Here is a 17,686-nt window from a genome sequence, read left to right as displayed (position 1 = left end):
CACTTGTGTCTGATATAAGTATGTGATCGTGAAAGTACAGTACGCGATTTTCACTTCTTGCCAAGGTTGCTTTGACCAGCAACTTGCCTTTTAGGAACTTTTTGTTTGTTTGTGCAGAACAAGTCAGAGCATCGCCCTTGTCATTACTGTACAATGTCGTCAAGATCTCGCTTTGTGTCTTGCATTGTGTACAGCAGTTGTTTCATGTCTCTGCACTGTTAACAATCATCAAACATGAATTGTTTTGTTGGCACACACTGTTTGTGTGAAATTTGCTCTGCTGTGCTTCGACAGCATCTGCAGAGTGCAGATTCGTAAGCTCAGCACTTCTGACCTTGTACACCAGTGCTGGCATTGATGTCCTGGGGCTAAGAGAAACCTCACTATTCTCGGACACTACACAGTTTACATTAAAGGTGAACTGAAGAGGATTCTGAACTTGTCTCTTTGCCGCGGGAACTCGATCTACACGTTCCTAGCATTCTTAGAAACTGCGACCTATTGCCCTGTGTGGCCGATTTCCCTAATTAAATCGAATTAACGTCCGGCTCCCGCCTTTTTTTTTAATTCTGCCTCGTACGATGGGCGGAGTCGACCAACGCGTGAAGTGCCTTTCAGCCAGCTCTGTGGAGGCTTTGCTTTCCCTTTATTTTCTTTTTTAGGTTTCCATGAATAAATAGTTTCATTCGCAGATAATATAGCCACAAAATAAGCCCGCAGAAATCAAAAATCGGCGCGGACTATTTCCTACTACGGACTACTACGTATTACTCCGCCAATAGCAGAGCGGCAAGCCGCCATGGGACTGGGTGAAAGGCACTCCCCGCGTTGGTCGACTCCGCCCAACGTACGAGGCAGAATAAAAAAAAAAGGCGGGAGCCGGACATTAATTCGATTTAATTAGGAAAATCGGCCACACAGGGCGATAAATCGAAGTTTCTAAGAAAGCTCGGAACGTGTAGATCGAGTTCCCGCGGCAAAAAGACAAGTTCAGATTCCTCTTCAGTGCACCTTTAAAAAAAAAAAAATCTCGCTCAATCAAACTGCAAACTGGCATGAAATCGATGTCGCATGTTAGCACCGATGTTGAAGATGTATGCAACACTTAGTTGAGTTCTTCAATCATTACCCTAGGCTTTGCAGTGTTTTTCTGTTCCTCGATTCGTTTCCGAGTCTCCTCAAATGTCGCCACATCCGTGGCCACTGCGGCTGCTTCGACATCCACGTCACTGACACACGAGAGCAGCTTGGCACTGTGCTCTGCGGCCCAGGACATCATGTACTCAACTTTCTTGACAGCACGACGGAGTCTCAGTTTTAACTCTCTCTCACACCCACGAACTTTAGTTGCGGCTTCCAGCGCACTGCGAGTTTCATCCAGGGCTCTCAGCACATGGTCCTGTAGCCTTGGACTTCCCAGGAACCTTCGGACGGCGTTGAGTAAAGACGGCAGCTCTTCGGCAGTTGTTCCACTTTGAGTAGCTATAACATTCTGCAGTACAGCTTGGATGGCTTCAGCAGCAGTGGAGAACACTGCGTCGTCTGCTAGAACCATGCTGGTGGCAATCAAGTCGTCTGCACTCTGCGGAATCATTTCCCCATTGTACAGCCTTACAACGTGAATATAGCTGCACAGAACGTTGAGCACACTGTTGACGACACACGCAGCAGGTGCCCGGCTTGTTAGCTCACTGAGAGGCTGGACAGAGCAGCTACTGGTCTGCCCAGAGTCTTCAGTCACCTCAGTGACCAGTGGTACCTGTTCCCACCACGGTTTCCAGAGTGGGACAAGCTTGCCAACGTCACCCGATTCAATCAAGTTTTCAAATTCCTGCTTCTCGTCTTCGGTCAGATAGTTCCAGGCAGTTTTGACATCAATGTCGGTTTGCTCCAGGCGCTGTACGAGCTCGGCCATCTGATCGGCTTCTTCTTCACCACCGCCCTCGGCCTCTGCTTGGGCGGCCTTGAGGGTGTCCACCATTTTTTGCCTACTTTCGGGGCTGGCCTGTTCGGTGCGCAGGTAAGTGTGGACCCAGTCCTTGTAGAAGTCTTCACTGCAGCCCCTGTGCCTGGCATCCTTGTAGCACTTAACGGAGCAGTATCCAAAATTGCACCTTGGACAAGTGTACCTGGCAAGTGCAGACTCGCAGAACTTGCACGGCCTGGGTCCTCCCTCACACTCCTGCATTGGTACTGCCACCCGGGTCCCACAGACAGCTGGCTCAATTCTCCGCTCGGCCCAGTCCTTTCTCACAAATGCACGCCTGTCTTGGCTAATCTGCTGGCTGTTTCTCGGCTCCTTTGAAATGCCGGCCCAATATGTACACTTCGCTGGAATCCTTCCGGCTTGCAGGGGGCTTCACGAAGTTGACGAACCGAAAAAACCTTTTTATGTCGTCGGAGAGTCTGGCCGCCTCACTCCCGTTCCAGATTTTGCAGAGGAAAGTACCGTCTATGCTGAGAACTCGAAAGGCGAGCATAAGAGCCGCATAGGAGAGTGCAACGACTGCTTCGTGGTCGAGCGACTTCACGCCACTGGCATTTGGTGCCATGTCACTGAGCACGACATCCACAGGTCTGCCATTGAGACACTGCAAGATCCTTGTTGTGGATTCAGGCTTGAGGATGTCTGTGTTGGCTAGCAAGGTGGCACCAGGAACAGGGTCAATTGGCAAGAGATCGAAGCCAACTGCTACTCCTTTTGGCAGGCTGTAATCTGAAATAGAAATAAGGTGCAGTCAGTGTCGCGTTTGTTAGCTGTACAGCCTAAATGCATTTACTGACAACTTGCACTCTTGGCAAGCAAGAATTGTTGTTGCACCTGAACATTGTGATACGACAGCAGAACTTAAAAATTTTGAAAATTACATAGATATGGTTTGTGTTCAACCAAACTGTGCATGTCCAGGTTTTTACAATGACAACACGCGAACCTGTCACTGATCATTAATGACGCCACGATTTGGACTAGGCGCAACCTAGCGAAGCTAACTCGACGGTGGGTAGACTGCGGATGGTTCGCATAGTGTACGACTGGCACTGACGACATTTGGACCGAAATCGAGAGAAAAAATCTCTGCCTCTCCCGTAACCGAGAGTAGAGTAAGCATGAAATGTTTACGGGCCTAATGTCATCTCGGTGGACACCCGAACCGCACCGTACAGGAAGGGAGGAACGCCACCACCCGTTCAGCGCGATGCCTTGTCATTTGAACGCAAGGTTTTTTGAGGAAAGGAAATGGCGCAGTAATTCTCTGCCATCTCGGTGGACACCCGGACCGCACCGTAAAGGAAGGGAGGAACGCCACCACCCGGTCGGCACGATGCCTTGCCCTTTGAACGCAGCGCTTCTCCCCCGGATCACGTACGACAACGAAGTGCAACATGCAATTTATGTGGTTTTTGCACGCGTTATTAGAAATCGGAAATTATAATTCCGTGCGTTATCAAACCCACAGCTCCACTGATATCTTGATAAACATTGAGAAGGCACTGGCAGCAGTTATTTTTTCTCTCGTTTGGAGACCAACCAGCGCTTGCATGCCGGTCGCGTAGGAGGGCTTACGGAGTCTCGTTAAATCTCGCTAAGTCTCGTACGGTGCCCGGATGTTCTCGTTTCAGAGCCCGGATGACTGGAATTCAGTGCCCGGATGACTGGATTTCAGTGCCCGGATGACTGGATTTCAGTGCCCGGATGACTGGATTTCAGTGCCCGGATGATGGCTCTCGGTCTCGGCGTGACGTCACCACACTGCCGACAACGGGGGCTAAAAGCATTTCATGCTTAATAAAGGGATTGGCCGGAGTCACACATGCGCGAAAGGAAACGCTGTCGAGGGTGGCCGGGTATCGGTTGAATTAACTAGGAAACGCACGGTAGCCGAAGACCTTTCAGGGGGCGGTCCTTGCTCAATCGAGAGTGAAACGCCTGCTGCATTATAAAACGAACACCTGCTCGCTTCAAAAAGCGCGCGTTACGCTTATGAAGGCGCCTTGCAGTCCTTGTTCGCGTCCGCGATGGGGCCAGAACACACGTGCCGACGTACGCAGGGTCGCTCACTTTTTCCGCTGGCGTTAATCCTTTCCACGATGACTTGTGTCCATGCCCCAGGCGCAGATCCGCACTCCACAACGGTGTAGCCCGGTTTTAGAATGCCGTACTTCTCATCGATTTCCAGGAGCTTGTAAGCGCTTCTCGCTCGGTAGTTGTCGTAGCGTGACTGCTTCACGTACGGGTCGTTGAGTTGCCTCGTCAGCCAGTCCTGGGAAGCTTTGCTTTTACCCTTTAAGTTCTGCGCCTGAACTTTCAAGAGGGCGGCGCTCGCATGAACCGTACGCCGCAAGTTCTGCGAAGCGCTGCTAGGACGTGGTCGGGCGCGCTTCGCAAAAAATCTAAGCGCATCCATGAGAATAAACGCAAACGCAGTTGGATTGTCTTGTTGCGACTTCGTACGTGCTTCTGTTGGCTTCAGTTCTGGCGACACAACTGCAACTTACTTGCATCACCACACTTTAATTTTGGCTTGGAAACATACTGAAGGCGCACTTGGCGCCGGTTAGAAATTTTCTCCTCTTGAAAGAGCAAGGAGTTGGGTAAAAACTGATGAAAACCGGCTGCTGTACGAGCTGTACGAGGATTGTCAAAGGCGGCGCTGGCGTTCCTGAGCCATTCGTGTAGTGTTGCTACAGTGCTCTAGAACCTTGGGCAGTGTGCCGTGCGGCGGCGGAGGAAGGGCTCTTTTCGCGATGACTGCTCCGCATCTAGAGCACTGTAGTGTTGCTTCGGTGCGTGTGTTGTGCTCGGCATACGTGCTGTCTTGTTTTTTTTCGCCCTGGCCATGTGTTTTGCCGTGACATGTTTGATGTGTAACGTGTGAGCCACACCGGAGTGTCCGCTGACGACATGAGTGAGTGTCAACAACAGCGGTGCTGCGTGCTGTGTGTGTGAGACAGTGAAACCTCGGCACCCCGCACCGACAGGCAGCAATGTAAGTGGGACGAGTTTTGTTTGTACGCTAGCGCTGCGCCGCCAATGAAAGGAATGCGCCGCGGAAGCGGCGATGTTTCCATTTTAACCGGTTCCGGCGTTGTGCGCCAACGTAATAGCGATCGTCGTAGCCCCGCTGTGCATGCTAAGCGCTTTCGGGCGTGTACACTGTCCCTTCCGGGTGTCAAGCACACATTCTCGTGGGTAGTTTTAGTTGTCGCTTCGCACTTGCGGAAATGCGGGAACCCGAAGCACTTGGCACAGCGCGCGTAATGTGCACTCAGGGCACTGTCGGTGTGTGCAGCGGTAAACCCTCCGCCACGCAATCTGTTTTGTGCGCGATGTCGTCCAGCCAATTTCGCGCGTGTCCAGTGCCCTGTCTCGATGTGCGGGTCTTTCGCGGCGTGGTGTTTTGCTACTGCGCAAACGTTGCGTACTGTGCCTTCGGGGCAAGTCGCCATGCTGACCGGGCGTTCACCACTCAAGGTCGCAGTAGGCGTTAGGTTCGCTATAGAGTGACTCATCGAGATATGCCGCGGATGCCTGTCTCGCGATACGTCCGCTCCTGTCCAACCTTCCGAGGAGATCGGCTGTCTTCAGTCTCTTCCTGGCCGACCTGTCGCGATTACGAGTGACTGGTTAACGGTAGTGATCTTGCTTTGCCGTCGTAGTGCACCTGAAATGCTCCGTGACGGAACCAGTGTCTGGGCTGCGTTCTTGCGCATTACTTGAGGTGGGGAGTGCACTGTAGATAGGCGCCGCATTTAGGTCACCGTGGGCGCACCTCACGCGCCTGACCGATAGCGCGGCGCCGCAGCCGAGCGCAGCGGGCAGCTTCACTAATGGTGAGTAGGTTCTCGTTAGCGAGTTTTCTGGCAAGCATCGGCGCCGTCAAGCGGTCGGTACTGCCAGTGATGGATGGATGGATTTCATCGTCGTCGTCTGTGAATCGGGGTGGTGACTGGAGCCACCTTTCCTTACTTCGTTTTGTTTTTATTAAATTTTCATTCATACTTCGGTTCTCGCGCCGTTCTGAGCTGCTTTCGTTTCATGCTCGAACCTATATTGTTATTTTGATTTCTGTGACGGTGCGCCAATTTCTTCCTGCGCCACCACGGCTCTACTCTTCTCATGCTGGTCGGGGTGAAAATGCATTGAACCAGCGCCTCCTTTATAGAGGAGGCGCTGATTGAACCCACTGGGGGCTCTTGCATTTTTGTCGCGACAGCGATGGGAACCAAACCTCTCCTGCTCCAACCGGTTGTTTCCTTTCCGATGTAAGTGCGCGGGACGACAGCCAAAGGCAGTGGGAAAGCATTTCGGTAGCTGCCTTTTATTTTGTTTCACGGCTTCATGCTGCGTAGTACAAAGGTTCCCGGTCGACGCTCCTTTCCATTTCGCCGTATCGCTTGGATGGCTGCGAAAGAAGCTCTGTCTGCGGCATCTGCAACACCGAAAGCCGCGTTCGGCCGCTTGGGTGCAGATATGTAGTAGGCGAGCACAACCATATAGATCCTGGGCATTTCGAATTATGGGCTATATCGAACATACAGGTTATCCCGTTGAGTAGCCTGTGTAACATTGTATGAAGGTCGCGCAGTATGTCGAACTTCAATTTCGCCGCTTCAATGACTGAGTCGGCTCACTGCCTTCAGCACCTTCTGGCAGTACTTGCGGTGTGGAACCCTGTGACGAGGTCACATCGCTGTCATGTGGTGAAGTCAACCTAACTAAGCCTAGCGGTGGCCCTTGGCTGATGTGCCTTGCCCGCTTCGGTGCCGAAGGCGTTGCGGTAACGAACTGTACCATAATTTTAGTAAGCGATTGTTAATTTATAGTCTACTGGTAACAGCATTAACCATCTTAAAATAGTCAGTGGCTAGTTCCTAGGAACCGTCCCCTGCGGCTTCGACCCGTTTGGCAGATGCCCCTTAAAATGGAATCTCCAGCTCCAGCTAGTTGCGGCGACGACCGATTTCCGTGACGCCGTGGTTAATATCTTTTCACCAGCCGATACTCTCTGGGACGTTACGCTAGCAGGTCAAAGGGGATTAATAAAAACGTCATGATAATCGGTCGAAGCACGCTAGTGAGGAGCGAACTGATGTAGTCGGAGAGACATCACGCCGCGTCTTCTGTACCACTAGGCGCTTGAAACCACTGCTAGGGACCACTGCATTTTTTTAAGGTAACGGTGGCCAGGATAATGATTTGAAGCTGCCAGTTTTTTTCTTTTTCTTCTTTTCACGACTCGTTATTGCGGGTAACTGCCTTAATGGACAGACAGAAGGGCACGGCTTCTCCCTTCCTCATTTCGCTCACGCTGTGGGCAGCTGGTGTCGCGGAGTTTCTTTTTCGATGTTCCTGGTAACTTCTTTCTCCCTGCTGCTGCTTGTGTGCGACACTTTCCGAACTCTTAACCGCACGAGGCGAGACGCCGCGTGATGATGAGGGCCGAGGGTTTGCAGGGAATTTCGCCCATCGCCCGGAAGTATTTCGAGGGAACTGGGAATTATCCAGGAGGGTGGATTCCAAGAGAAGGCAAGCGAGCGTAGCAGGGGGCGCCAGAAAGTTAGGTGGGCGGATGAGATTAAGAGGTGTGCGGTGATACGGTGGCTACTGCTGGTACACGACAGGATCAGTGGCGTAGCCAGAAACTTTTTTCGGGGGGGGGGGGGGGGGGGGGACATAGAATTGGTGGAGGGATCAAACGCGAGAATAATAACTGCGTTGATATGCATATTGACAATGTCATTGTGTGTTAGATATCGCGACGCACTGTCTAGACAAGTGGAATGTTTTTTTTTTAAATAAAAGAATGTATTCGTATGTCATAAAAATCGTGGCAGACATAACTGATACCAATGCTTCCATGTTTTTGCGTATTGTTCACACGAAGTCTAGAACTATATTTTTTATTTTATTCATCAATACTGCAATCCCCTCTGGGGATTTTAGCAGGGTGGGATACAATGAATACATAATGAAAACAATAACACAGACAAAGCATATAATACAAATTAGATCCATGATTATATCAGTCCGAAACCAGCAAAGCAGTGCATGCTGCTGATATGAAAAACGTAAAGGCCATGAAATTAGCAAGCAGAGGACAAATATTTTAATGAATCATTGTTGTTCAAGAACCTTTACATTTCTGTACATATGCAACGGTGAAGGAAAAATCTCCATGACGCTGTCTTTCGTTCCAGTGTACTGCGCAGCAGCAGCTGTCACCAGTCATGTATTGCGAGTAATTGCATCGAAATTTTAGTCGCAACAGCGAGCACGTATATAAACGAGGAGTTCTGCAAAATACACATTAGAAGTGTGAAGATAAAATGGAGTATTAGAAATGCGAAGATACAACTTGATAAAGGACAAAAAAGTGTCGCTGGAAACAGTCACTCTGTATACACAAAACCTCGCAACAATATATTTAAATACACGTATGTCTGCATTAAATCTACGTATCTAAACAAAAGTCACACTATATAATGCGTCAAACAAGGCAAATAAACATCTTGCGCAATCATAGATAGTAAACTTTACACACGGAAAGACAGATGATCCAGGCAAGAACAAAAAACTATGATAGCAGAAGTCGCAATATGTACTTGGGCCGTATACTGCGGTCGGTGACAGTTCGAAAAAATTTCGGAGGGGAGGGGGGGGGGGTTGAAGACCCATATGCCCCCCTCCCCCCGGCTACGCCCGTGGACAGGATGAATTGGAGAGATATGGGAAAGGCGTGTAGCCCACCATATTATCTATGTCAGCTTTTCGAATTTTGAAAACGCGGTTACCGTCGGCGCTTTGCCCCAACAAATTCTGGCTACATCGCGCCAAAATACAAGCGCTTTCGAGAAGCTTGCAGACGGAGCAACCTCTCCGAAAGTCTGGAGAAAAAAATCTGGAAAAGAAAACGAAAGTCTGGAAAAAAAAATAATTGCGTACGCTAGCCGTACCCTATCAGAGGCCGAGGTTAACTATTCGACGACCGAGAGGAGTGGCTCGCCACCGTCTGGGCGGCATTGAAATTTCCGCCCGTACCTGTACTGTCGACCATACAAAGCTGTCAGCGAGCGCCATGCACCGTTGTGGCTCGCCAGTTTGAAAGACCTCTCCGGCCGCCTCGCTCGAAAAGACGACGCATTCCTGGGGCCGTTAGACGCCGCCGAATTCGCACGACCTCAGCGCTCTGATCCTGAGTTACAACTTGCCCAGTACCTGGAAGGCAAAACCGCCCCACCACCTGGAGTGTTCAAGCGCCAGTTGTCGTTCTAACAAAACGACGTTCTCGTGAAGAATTTCGCCCCCAACAAAAACCGCGTACCTTCTCGCTGTCTCCTGAGTCGCTTGGGGACGTTAAACCCCATAAACTAAAGATTCTCGTTGTTCCCATCAGCCTTCGAGAAGAAATTCTGGGGGCTTCGCACGACGAACCGACATCTGGGCACCTCGGGTTTACCCGCGCCCTTCGCCGCATTCAAGACAAATACTACTGGCCACGACTGTCCGCCGACATCGCATGGTAGGTAAAAACCTGTAGAGATTGTGGGGTTGAAATATGGGGATAAATACGTTCTCCCCGCTTAACCGCGGCTGACAGTTCAAAACCCGCCGACCCCACCCCGTGATCGCGAGCGCTACCGAGCTCACGCCGACCACGGCGGGCCTTGCTCCGAGGGGGAACAAAGGCACGACACTGGCTGACACAAACAAGGCATTTATTGCTATAATAACAATGACGCCAGCTAGCAACAAAATGCGCTAAGGAATCAAGGTCGTCCGACTCACCAGCAAGGTTACGAGCGAATGTTCGTCCACGCTAGGAAGAGGGGAAGCTCCGAGGCCGGACGGGAGGAGTTCGAGGGAAAAATTGGCAGTGGCTTGCTTCTGGTTAAGCCTGCATATACCAGCGAAAAGCTGCAGTTATGCTTTGTTTGACGTTTGGGAACACCACGATAACGGTGTAGGCAAGCGCGTTATATAGCCCTCCTTCCGCATGCGTAGTAGCTGTGGTAAACACGCGGCTGCAAGCAGCGTCGTACGAGGAAGCCGAGCGCGCGCCGATGCACACTCAGTAAATACGCGCAGAGCGTGCGAACGACGGCGAAGGTCGACCGGCGAAGCCGCGCTCGGCGGCGGCTCCGCCGACCACATGCGCCTCTCCAATGACGTCGCGCGGCGAACTCGCGCATGCGCCGCTGTGGCTAAAATTGACTACGGCGCACGCCAGACCCGGTGTTGACTAGCCTAGTGAAGCTTTTCGCTTGAAAATGTCCCCGCCACAAGGCCTCGCCCAGCTGGCATCAGCGCACGTCGGGTTCCCGAGCCGAAGTGCTGCCATGGTGCTGCTTTCTTCCGCGCGCGCACCAATCGCGCCGTTCGTGGCGCTCGTGTCGCTGCGATGCCGGCGCCCTCCTTTGTTAGTTAGGGTAACTACAAAGGATACCGCGGGAAAACAAACCCTAATGGGGACGGAGCGAGGCGAGACCACACAGGATTGTCAGCGACAGATGACATCAATGACAAAGCCAGCAGGACTTCTCAATTCCAGCACCAACAAGGTCATTCTAACGAATCGGCATGGACCTCCTCGGCACTTTCTAGACGTCGACGTCCGGAAACACGGATAATTGTGACGACTGAGTAAGTATCTGACCCGTTAGGCTGAAGTAAAACCCCCTACCAAACACCACCGCAGCAGATGTGGCGAAATTTTTCGTGGAATGCATCCTGCTGCGACATGGCGCCTCCGGGATACTCGTCACGGAGAGGGGAACAGCTTTCATGGCAGAGCTGATGCAGTCCATCCTGCGCTACAGCCAAACAAGTCATCGGAGGTTAACTGCGTATACCATCCGCAGACAAACGACCTCACGGAGCGCATCGACGACGCGGAGCATAAGATCTGGTATGTCGTCCTCCCCACCGTTTAGGCTCGTCCACGGCAGGGTGGCAGTGACCACGCTCGACGCCATGCTCCCAAATATCCCTGAAGGAAAGCTCGACCTTCAGCGTGCAGAAGTCAAGAAGTCCGGTGCCTTGCCTGGCTATGGACCAAAGACCAGCAGCGCGCCGGATGACAAGAGTCTGGTTGCGGGCGCCCATTCGACGCCGCATACTCTGGAAAGCTTTTGCGCCGCTACTTCGGCCCTTTTTCAGCGGCGCCTGTCGCACCCTGCTGTGCATGTTGCACGCCTGAAACCTCTGCCGCGTCAGCAAAAAGTGTCCTCAAATTTTGTCCGCACGATTATGTCGTTTTCTGAAGATGAAAGTGTGATGGTGACAGTGTGTGATAAAATGTTGCCGTGGGGAAAATTTGGTTGATGAGGTGTAACGAGAAAAAAAAACGCTAAATATACACTTAGACGTGAAAATAACCATGGCCATTGTAGTACACGCACGTCAAAACAGCCACGGACGTCGATACAGTGTGGACGTTTTACTTCCGCATTGCTCCTAGTGGCGGTCGCCACAGTGATCTAAAGTATTTTAGACGCTAATCAACGCTTTCTGTTTGCATTCTTGTTGATTTTTCTTTTCGCAGTGTTTATTCTTTTCCGCCTTTTTTTTAAAGCTTCGGGTCGATGCTTCTTTAAGAGTGATGTAATGGCGCGAAGTGTTGTTCTATTTGTTTGTGTTCAAAGCCGCCCGCGCGCGGCTTTATCAGTTTGTTTCTGACGTGAGATTAGGCCAGATTCTGCTTGAATGACTCGCAGCCGCGCGCAACTGCTTCCAGGTTGTGCGAGATTATCGCGGATGCTATTCGCACCTTATCTCGAAAGTTATTCACCTCCTTGAAGTTGAACGCGGCAGAGAGCGGCGGTGATACCGTTCTTCGAAGACGACAGTGTGTACACTTGTTGCTATCGCCGCCGCCGAGTTGTTCAGTTCTTTGTGCGCGCAAGTCAGCCCCATGAAGAATTAGCTTTGTAGCGAAAGCTACATTGGCCACGAACTTGCGATTTCGTTGTGGCGGTGCTCCGAGGAGGCACAGAGACCGACCTTGAGCCGTTGCCTAGCAACCGCCGGACGCCGAGCGCTCGCCGCACCATCTAGCGTGACGTCGTACAGCGCGCCTCGCCGCGGAGCCGCCGCCGCCGTTTGCTATGACGTCACACCGCTTGCTTCGTCGTTGCTCTCGCCTCCGCTCGCTTCGCCAGTTGTGTCGCATGCCTGATAACATGTCGGAGGATTGAAAAGGAGAGCCCGCGTGCGCCGCAACCACAGTTGAGGCTGCAGTATGGACGGCGACAAGTCTGCTAAGCAGACGGGGGCCTGGAATCGACATCGGAACGAAATGTAGAGGGAACGAATCGCCCAGGAACAGCGCGCCGAACGATTGGCAAAACGCCGTTATATGCCGCCGCTAGACGGGCACTGTTGCGGCTCTGGTAGCATGGTCGTGCCGGAGAGTGGATGAGGGAGGTCGGAGACGAGGTTACGGGAAAGACAAGAAGAACTTTATACACCATTTTACGAGAAGCGGGCAGGAGAGGGAGAAATACTCTCAAACACGTGCGCTGCGCGACACTCCACTGTTGCCGTCCTCCCCTGGGCTGATAATCCGGCACACGGAGCAACGTCCGCGGCTGCTTAGCTACCGGTCAAGCGCGTGTTTGCGTCTGTACAACAAAAGCAGCAATGTTGTACGGAACACCAACGTCTTCTAGACATCATTGTTTTATTGTCTGTTGCGGAAATAGTCGGCGAAAGTAGAAAAAAAAAAACGCCGCCAGTATGTGCGCACCATATTATGTGAAGGTCTCAGCACGTCTGCGGTGTCCATTTCTTCACCGCTTTTCCGCCGGTCCCTAGTTGCATTGGCAGTGGGCGTAGTTGTGGAACAAAAAATACTTGCTCCAACAAAAAGCTTAAACGTTAGCGCACTTTGTGAACGAAATGCAGACAGAAACAAACCCACTGCCTGTGCCTAATATCGGGCGCGGAACGAAGCGCAGCGCCTGGTTTACCAAACTATAATCTGTGCATAATTTTAAGAGATCAAGTATTTGGACGGCCTTGGCAGAGCTCTTTTAATTCAGCAGTACACTATGTGAGGACTTCACAAATTTGGCCACAACTTCGTTTCGCCGTCCCACATGATCGTCGATATCGGGAGGGTGTGGGGATCGCCACCTGAAAAAAATAAACATGTCGTTAGTGCAAAAATACTTATTTAATTTGCACAGCATGGCATGAATAGAAGCGGCGACATGAACTTTTACCCAACTGAAAAGTGAGGAAAAATGCAGCCATGGCAACGTAAGATGAAAAAATGCACGGCATGCACAGGACGGTAAACTATGCCACGCATTGTAATAAATTATTCGACTGAAATCGCATAGAATGCACTGTAAAAAAAAAAAAAATCCACACTATGCATAACCGTGCCAAAGATGCAACAAACGCAGCGACGTGAGCAGTGCCCCGACCCGACTGAGATTGGAATTCTCAACACAGGTGCGGCGATTCTGCCTGTCAGTAAGTGGTAATAGCGTTCCATTAGCGTACCAACCTATTAGATCGTGTAATTGCACATTTTCTGGTATTTGTGCACCAGTGAATACTGGCGGGTGCGGAGAAGGCGAGAATGCGAATTGCTTTCAGTCAACTGGCTTGTATCGCTCGTAGTACGAACAGCCCTACGCAAGCGGCAGGAGGGGCCGAATTTCAATTTCATCGCACGTATCTCCGCAAACAAACATTCTAATCATCAGAAGAGGATTCGTTTCGGTCATGTACTCGCTGTTTCCAAAATGTTCAGTTTGTAAACGGAGTACTCTGTCGCAAGCTCAGCATCTAAACTGTCACACTCGCCATGTCCAAGCAGGCAGCGAAAGCGTTCATGAAAAACTGCGCTCCACGAAAAACTAGAATTCATTGCTCTCCGAGATTTTGTGTTGCCACACATTTTGCTTTCGTTTTTCTAACATGCAACACCGTGCCGCATTTGCTTCGTCTGCAGCCCACCGGCTGCAAATTATCAGCCCACGATGGCGTCGGCGGTAGGCGGCGCTCGAGTAAAACAAACATGGCGGTGCCCAGGTTTCGAAACTAAAATCATGTATACAGGTAAATTTACATTATATTCAAACAGCAACTGAGAGAACGTCTCAGTAAGAGAGTCTCGATAACAAGGAGCTTGATGACCAGAAGCTACATGACGACGAACTCGATGGTCAGGAGCTACTCGGCCGTACAAGGAGCCGAGTTTAATAGCGTTTCCTTTCCCTGGGCTCCCTAGATGGGGGCCGGGCCTGCCGAGGAAAGGGTGTCCTGAAAGTTCACTGTGGCCCCCATCACACACTCTCTCAATAGGGAACACGCCCCCGTCACGTGTTGGGAGAGAGAGAAGGATGCCATCTGCACTTATCGGCGTCGTGCAGACGCTGGAATGTCCACGAGCAGCGTTCCCGCGCTTTTCATGCGGTCGCACGTGCAGGGTCCAGGCTACGTGCAAGTCCGCGCGGTGTAGGGGAAACGCTCATTATAAGCTTCTTCCCGGAAGACTGATGCTGCTGTCAAACTTGATGACTGGACCCAGCTGACACCCGGGCCCCTTGGAATGTCAAGTACTGCCGACCGTGGCAGCTAACTTCTTTCTGTAGAGGAGGGTGCACTGCAGAGCTGCGCTGGCTAGTTGCGGGGTGGACTACTGACGCCGCTTCCGTGGCTAATCCAGGCGCTGACCCCGCGTGCCTTTCGGGACTCGTCGGCATTCCGCTGCAACCGCGCCGATTTTTCCTCACGACGAAGGCGAAAAGTAACAGCACGTTTAACGTCCGGTGTCTCGACCGCTATCAGCAGCGACAGCAGCCGGAGGACAGACGTGAGTCCTTCTTTCTCTACGTATATCCTTGCATGGCCGAGCTAAGCCACTGCCAATTTTTTTAGCGTCCTTTCAGTCTGCTCGTCCATTAATCACGACATTGTCACTTCCGAATGACATTTTCCAGTACCTTTACATATGTCACATATCGTCTTTATCCTGGTTTCTTAATGCCGGCGCGACTTGCGGTTTCGACTTAGTCGAATGCTTTCTCGTAATCTACGACGGCTATGTATAGCGGTTGTTTACATTCTACGCATTTATCTTTCACCTGATTGATGGGGTTCATTACAGTCTGTTGTCGAATAAGCCAGCCTGGTGCTTTGGTTTATTGGAATCTAACGTTATCCAATTAGGGATTACCACAGTAAATGTGTACTTTGTTGTCAACGGGCAGTAAGCTGATCGGTTTGTAATTTTTCGAGCCATTGAGGTCGCGTCTGTTGTGGATTAAGATAATGGTAGAGTTCTTCCAAGATTTCGGTACGCTCGACGGCACTACTTATACAGGGTGGCCAGTTTTTCTAGCGCAGTCTCCACGTCGTATTTCAGCAGATCTGCTGTTACCTAATCCTCGCCAGCTGCTTTCCCCCTTCGCCTTGCTTTTAAGGCTTTCTTTGCTTACTCCTTCGTCACCTACCTTACCCGCCACCGTGGCTGAGTGGTTACGGCGCTCGGCTGCTGACCCGAGGGACGCGGGTTCGATCCCGGCCGCGGCGGTTGAATGTCTTTAGAGACGAAATTCTAGAGGCCTGTGTACTGTGCGATGTCAGTGCACGTTAAAGAACCACAGGTGGTCGAAATTTCCGGAGCCCTCCACTACGGCGTCTCTCATAGCCTTATTTGCTTTGGGACGTTAAACACTAATAAACCAAACCAAGAAACCAATCCTTCGTTACCACCGGAATGTCCAATGGCTCTGCACTACTCTTTTTCTCATTATCGTTCTTGTTACTCCGGCTTCGGTACAGATATGTGCAGAACTCCTCGGCTACCTTAAAGAGACACTATAGAATACGAAGTCTAGCTACCTTGATAAGATAGTCACGTGGTAGCTAATGGAGAGTTTTAGTATAGCGTACGTAGACATACGCAAAGGCATAGCGTACGCTGTAAAATAGCGTCAGTCGTACTGCGCATGCGCCAAACGCTATTTCAAACCGATGTCTTCCGTACGTTCGCGTTACGTTCGCTATTTTTCGAATTTAGCGTGCGTGCTCTTGCGTACGCCAGGAAAAATAGCGTTGTCAACATGGCGGCGCCCAAGTCCCCGCTTCGGAGAGAAAATGTCACGTTATTGGGTTTTTAAGCATATTCACTGCCCTTAAATGGAGCGTATGATATTCGCTTTGCCTCCTCTCGCCGACAGCAGAACGATTGAGTGATAAACTTGCCCTATTTTGGATTCTGTGTAACGATTCCGCCGTTCCTAACCCTAACAAAACACCGCCGACTGTGGATTGGCTTGATTTGGATTTTTATGCTAGGGTAGCCATAGCCTCGCCAAAAGTAGCCGTTTCGGCTGTAGGGCAGTAGGGGTCCGAAAGAATGCTAGTACGTACCATGACGTTCTTAAAAAACCTTGCTCGTTCGGTTACCTAAACAAAAATAAAAAAAGCTAGGCCCTGCGCCGACTGCGCAGTGCGCGACTCATCGGGGACGCCATGCAACCGGCTATCTACGTGATACGACTTGGATCAGCTTGGCCGATGCCTTGGCTAAGCGCGAAAAATACGACACAAAATGTTTTAACATTTTAACACCAGATGCGCCACCGCGGCCTTAGCTATCTTTGCGTTCGGGCGGTTGTACGGTAACCTAAAAGTGCTATTGCGACTTCCACAGTAACCTCCCGCTAAATGCTTGCGTATAGCGTACGTAAGCGCTCATACGCTATACTAAAACTCTCTAATATGTCACTGTTAAACGCTAGGAAAGAGAGTAAACACTCATAAAATTGAAGTATATGTGGCGCCACCACTTGCGGATTCCTGCAACTGCGCCTGGCCCCGGTTGATTAATCGCTTTCTCCTACAGTGCTATTTCAACGGCAGTCGACGAAGTACAGTCGGAAAACTGGCAGGGTCTTATTAGTAGTGCGCTGTAGAATTTTTTTTAATGCATGGTGCGAGAGATATGCAGATGAGCAACCACGTCCTACGATGCTGCCTGTCGTGCAGTTTAGACGCACATTCTGCGTCCTACGGAAACAGCCACGGTAAAAAAGTATTGGATACCTTTAGATATTGGATACCTACCGCGCCTCACCACTGCGCATGTGCAGATCGCGCCGAGGGCGCCAGATGGCGCCACGTTCTCGGCAGCTGCGCGCGAGCCTGCCGCGTCGGGACCAATCAGCGCTGATTGGCTGATTGGCAATAGCGCTGATTGGCTCCGATGCTGCAGGCGCGCGCGCAGCTGCCGGGCTACTGGCGCCCTCAGGGCGATTTGCGCATGCGCATTGCCTGCGCGCGGGCTCCAGGCAGTCCGGTACGTTTATTTATTTTTTTTTTTTTCCGAGAGGAGCTTAGCCCGGAGAAGCCAGCTCAGGGTGACGGGTCACGACAAAATATTATCGCTGCTACGCCGACTCAGAAATAGCTGCATTTCACCACCAATCCGTGTTTGTAGGCAGCACCAATTCATATCAAAGAACGAGATTAGCGTGGCCACGAAAAAGGGAAACCAGCGATGAGCCCCGGTCAGATTGACCAGTATACCAAGGAATAAACACAAACGGACGGACGTCAGCCGCAGTGCGAGTAGTGGCGAAATTTATTCCCGTTTGGAACTCCAGGAGAACTAAATATTCTTGCACATTACTTCCCGCCCGCTACGAACGGACAAGCACGGCACAT

General features: G+C 51.1%; 3 protein-coding genes across 3 annotated transcripts in view; 1 reads left to right on the top strand and 2 right to left on the bottom strand.

Annotated features, from left to right (window-relative positions):
* Window positions 1-1,003: 1,003 nt before the first annotated feature.
* Window positions 1,004-2,188, bottom strand: LOC149349043 (zinc finger HIT domain-containing protein 2). Its single transcript, XM_089541129.1, has one exon. The coding sequence runs from the start codon at window positions 2,186-2,188 to the stop codon at window positions 1,106-1,108; it is 1,083 nt and encodes a 360-aa protein (XP_089397255.1). The 3' UTR covers window positions 1,004-1,105.
* Window positions 2,189-2,273: 85 nt separating this feature from the next.
* On the bottom strand, window positions 2,274-4,441 carry Mrm2 (Mitochondrial rRNA methyltransferase 2). Its single transcript, XM_089541130.1, has 2 exons — window positions 4,061-4,441; window positions 2,274-2,716 (listed from the first exon to the last, which is right to left on the bottom strand). Exons 1-2 carry the CDS (start codon window positions 4,404-4,406, stop codon window positions 2,274-2,276), a joined length of 789 nt encoding a protein of 262 aa, XP_089397256.1. The 5' UTR covers window positions 4,407-4,441.
* A 76-nt stretch (window positions 4,442-4,517) lies between these two features.
* The window catches only part of MICAL-like (protein), a 62,781-nt gene continuing 49,612 nt past the window's right edge, over window positions 4,518-17,686 (top strand). Inside the window, exon 1 of the mRNA XM_089541124.1 lies at window positions 4,518-4,988. The gene's annotated coding sequence lies outside the window, so the exon portion shown is untranslated. The remainder of the gene's footprint in view (window positions 4,989-17,686) is intronic.

The sequence above is a fragment of the Amblyomma mixtum genome, chromosome 4, assembly GCF_055824585.1.
Source record: "Amblyomma mixtum isolate Tamu chromosome 4, ASM5582458v1, whole genome shotgun sequence".
Taxonomy (NCBI): Eukaryota; Metazoa; Arthropoda; class Arachnida; order Ixodida; family Ixodidae; genus Amblyomma; species Amblyomma mixtum.
Note: the sequence above shows the minus strand (reverse complement) of the source record. Positions and strands in the feature narration are given on the sequence as shown.

Coding starts and splice junctions, on each gene's coding strand:
- LOC149349043 (XM_089541129.1), bottom strand. CDS start 2,188: ATGCAGGAGTGTGAGGGAGGACCCAGGCCGTGCAAGTTCTGCGAGTCT.
- Mrm2 (XM_089541130.1), bottom strand. CDS start 4,406: ATGGATGCGCTTAGATTTTTTGCGAAGCGCGCCCGACCACGTCCTAGC. Junction 2,717..4,060: donor GATTAACGCCAGCGGAAAAA/GTGAGCGACCCT, acceptor TTTCTATTTCAG/ATTACAGCCTGCCAAAAGGA.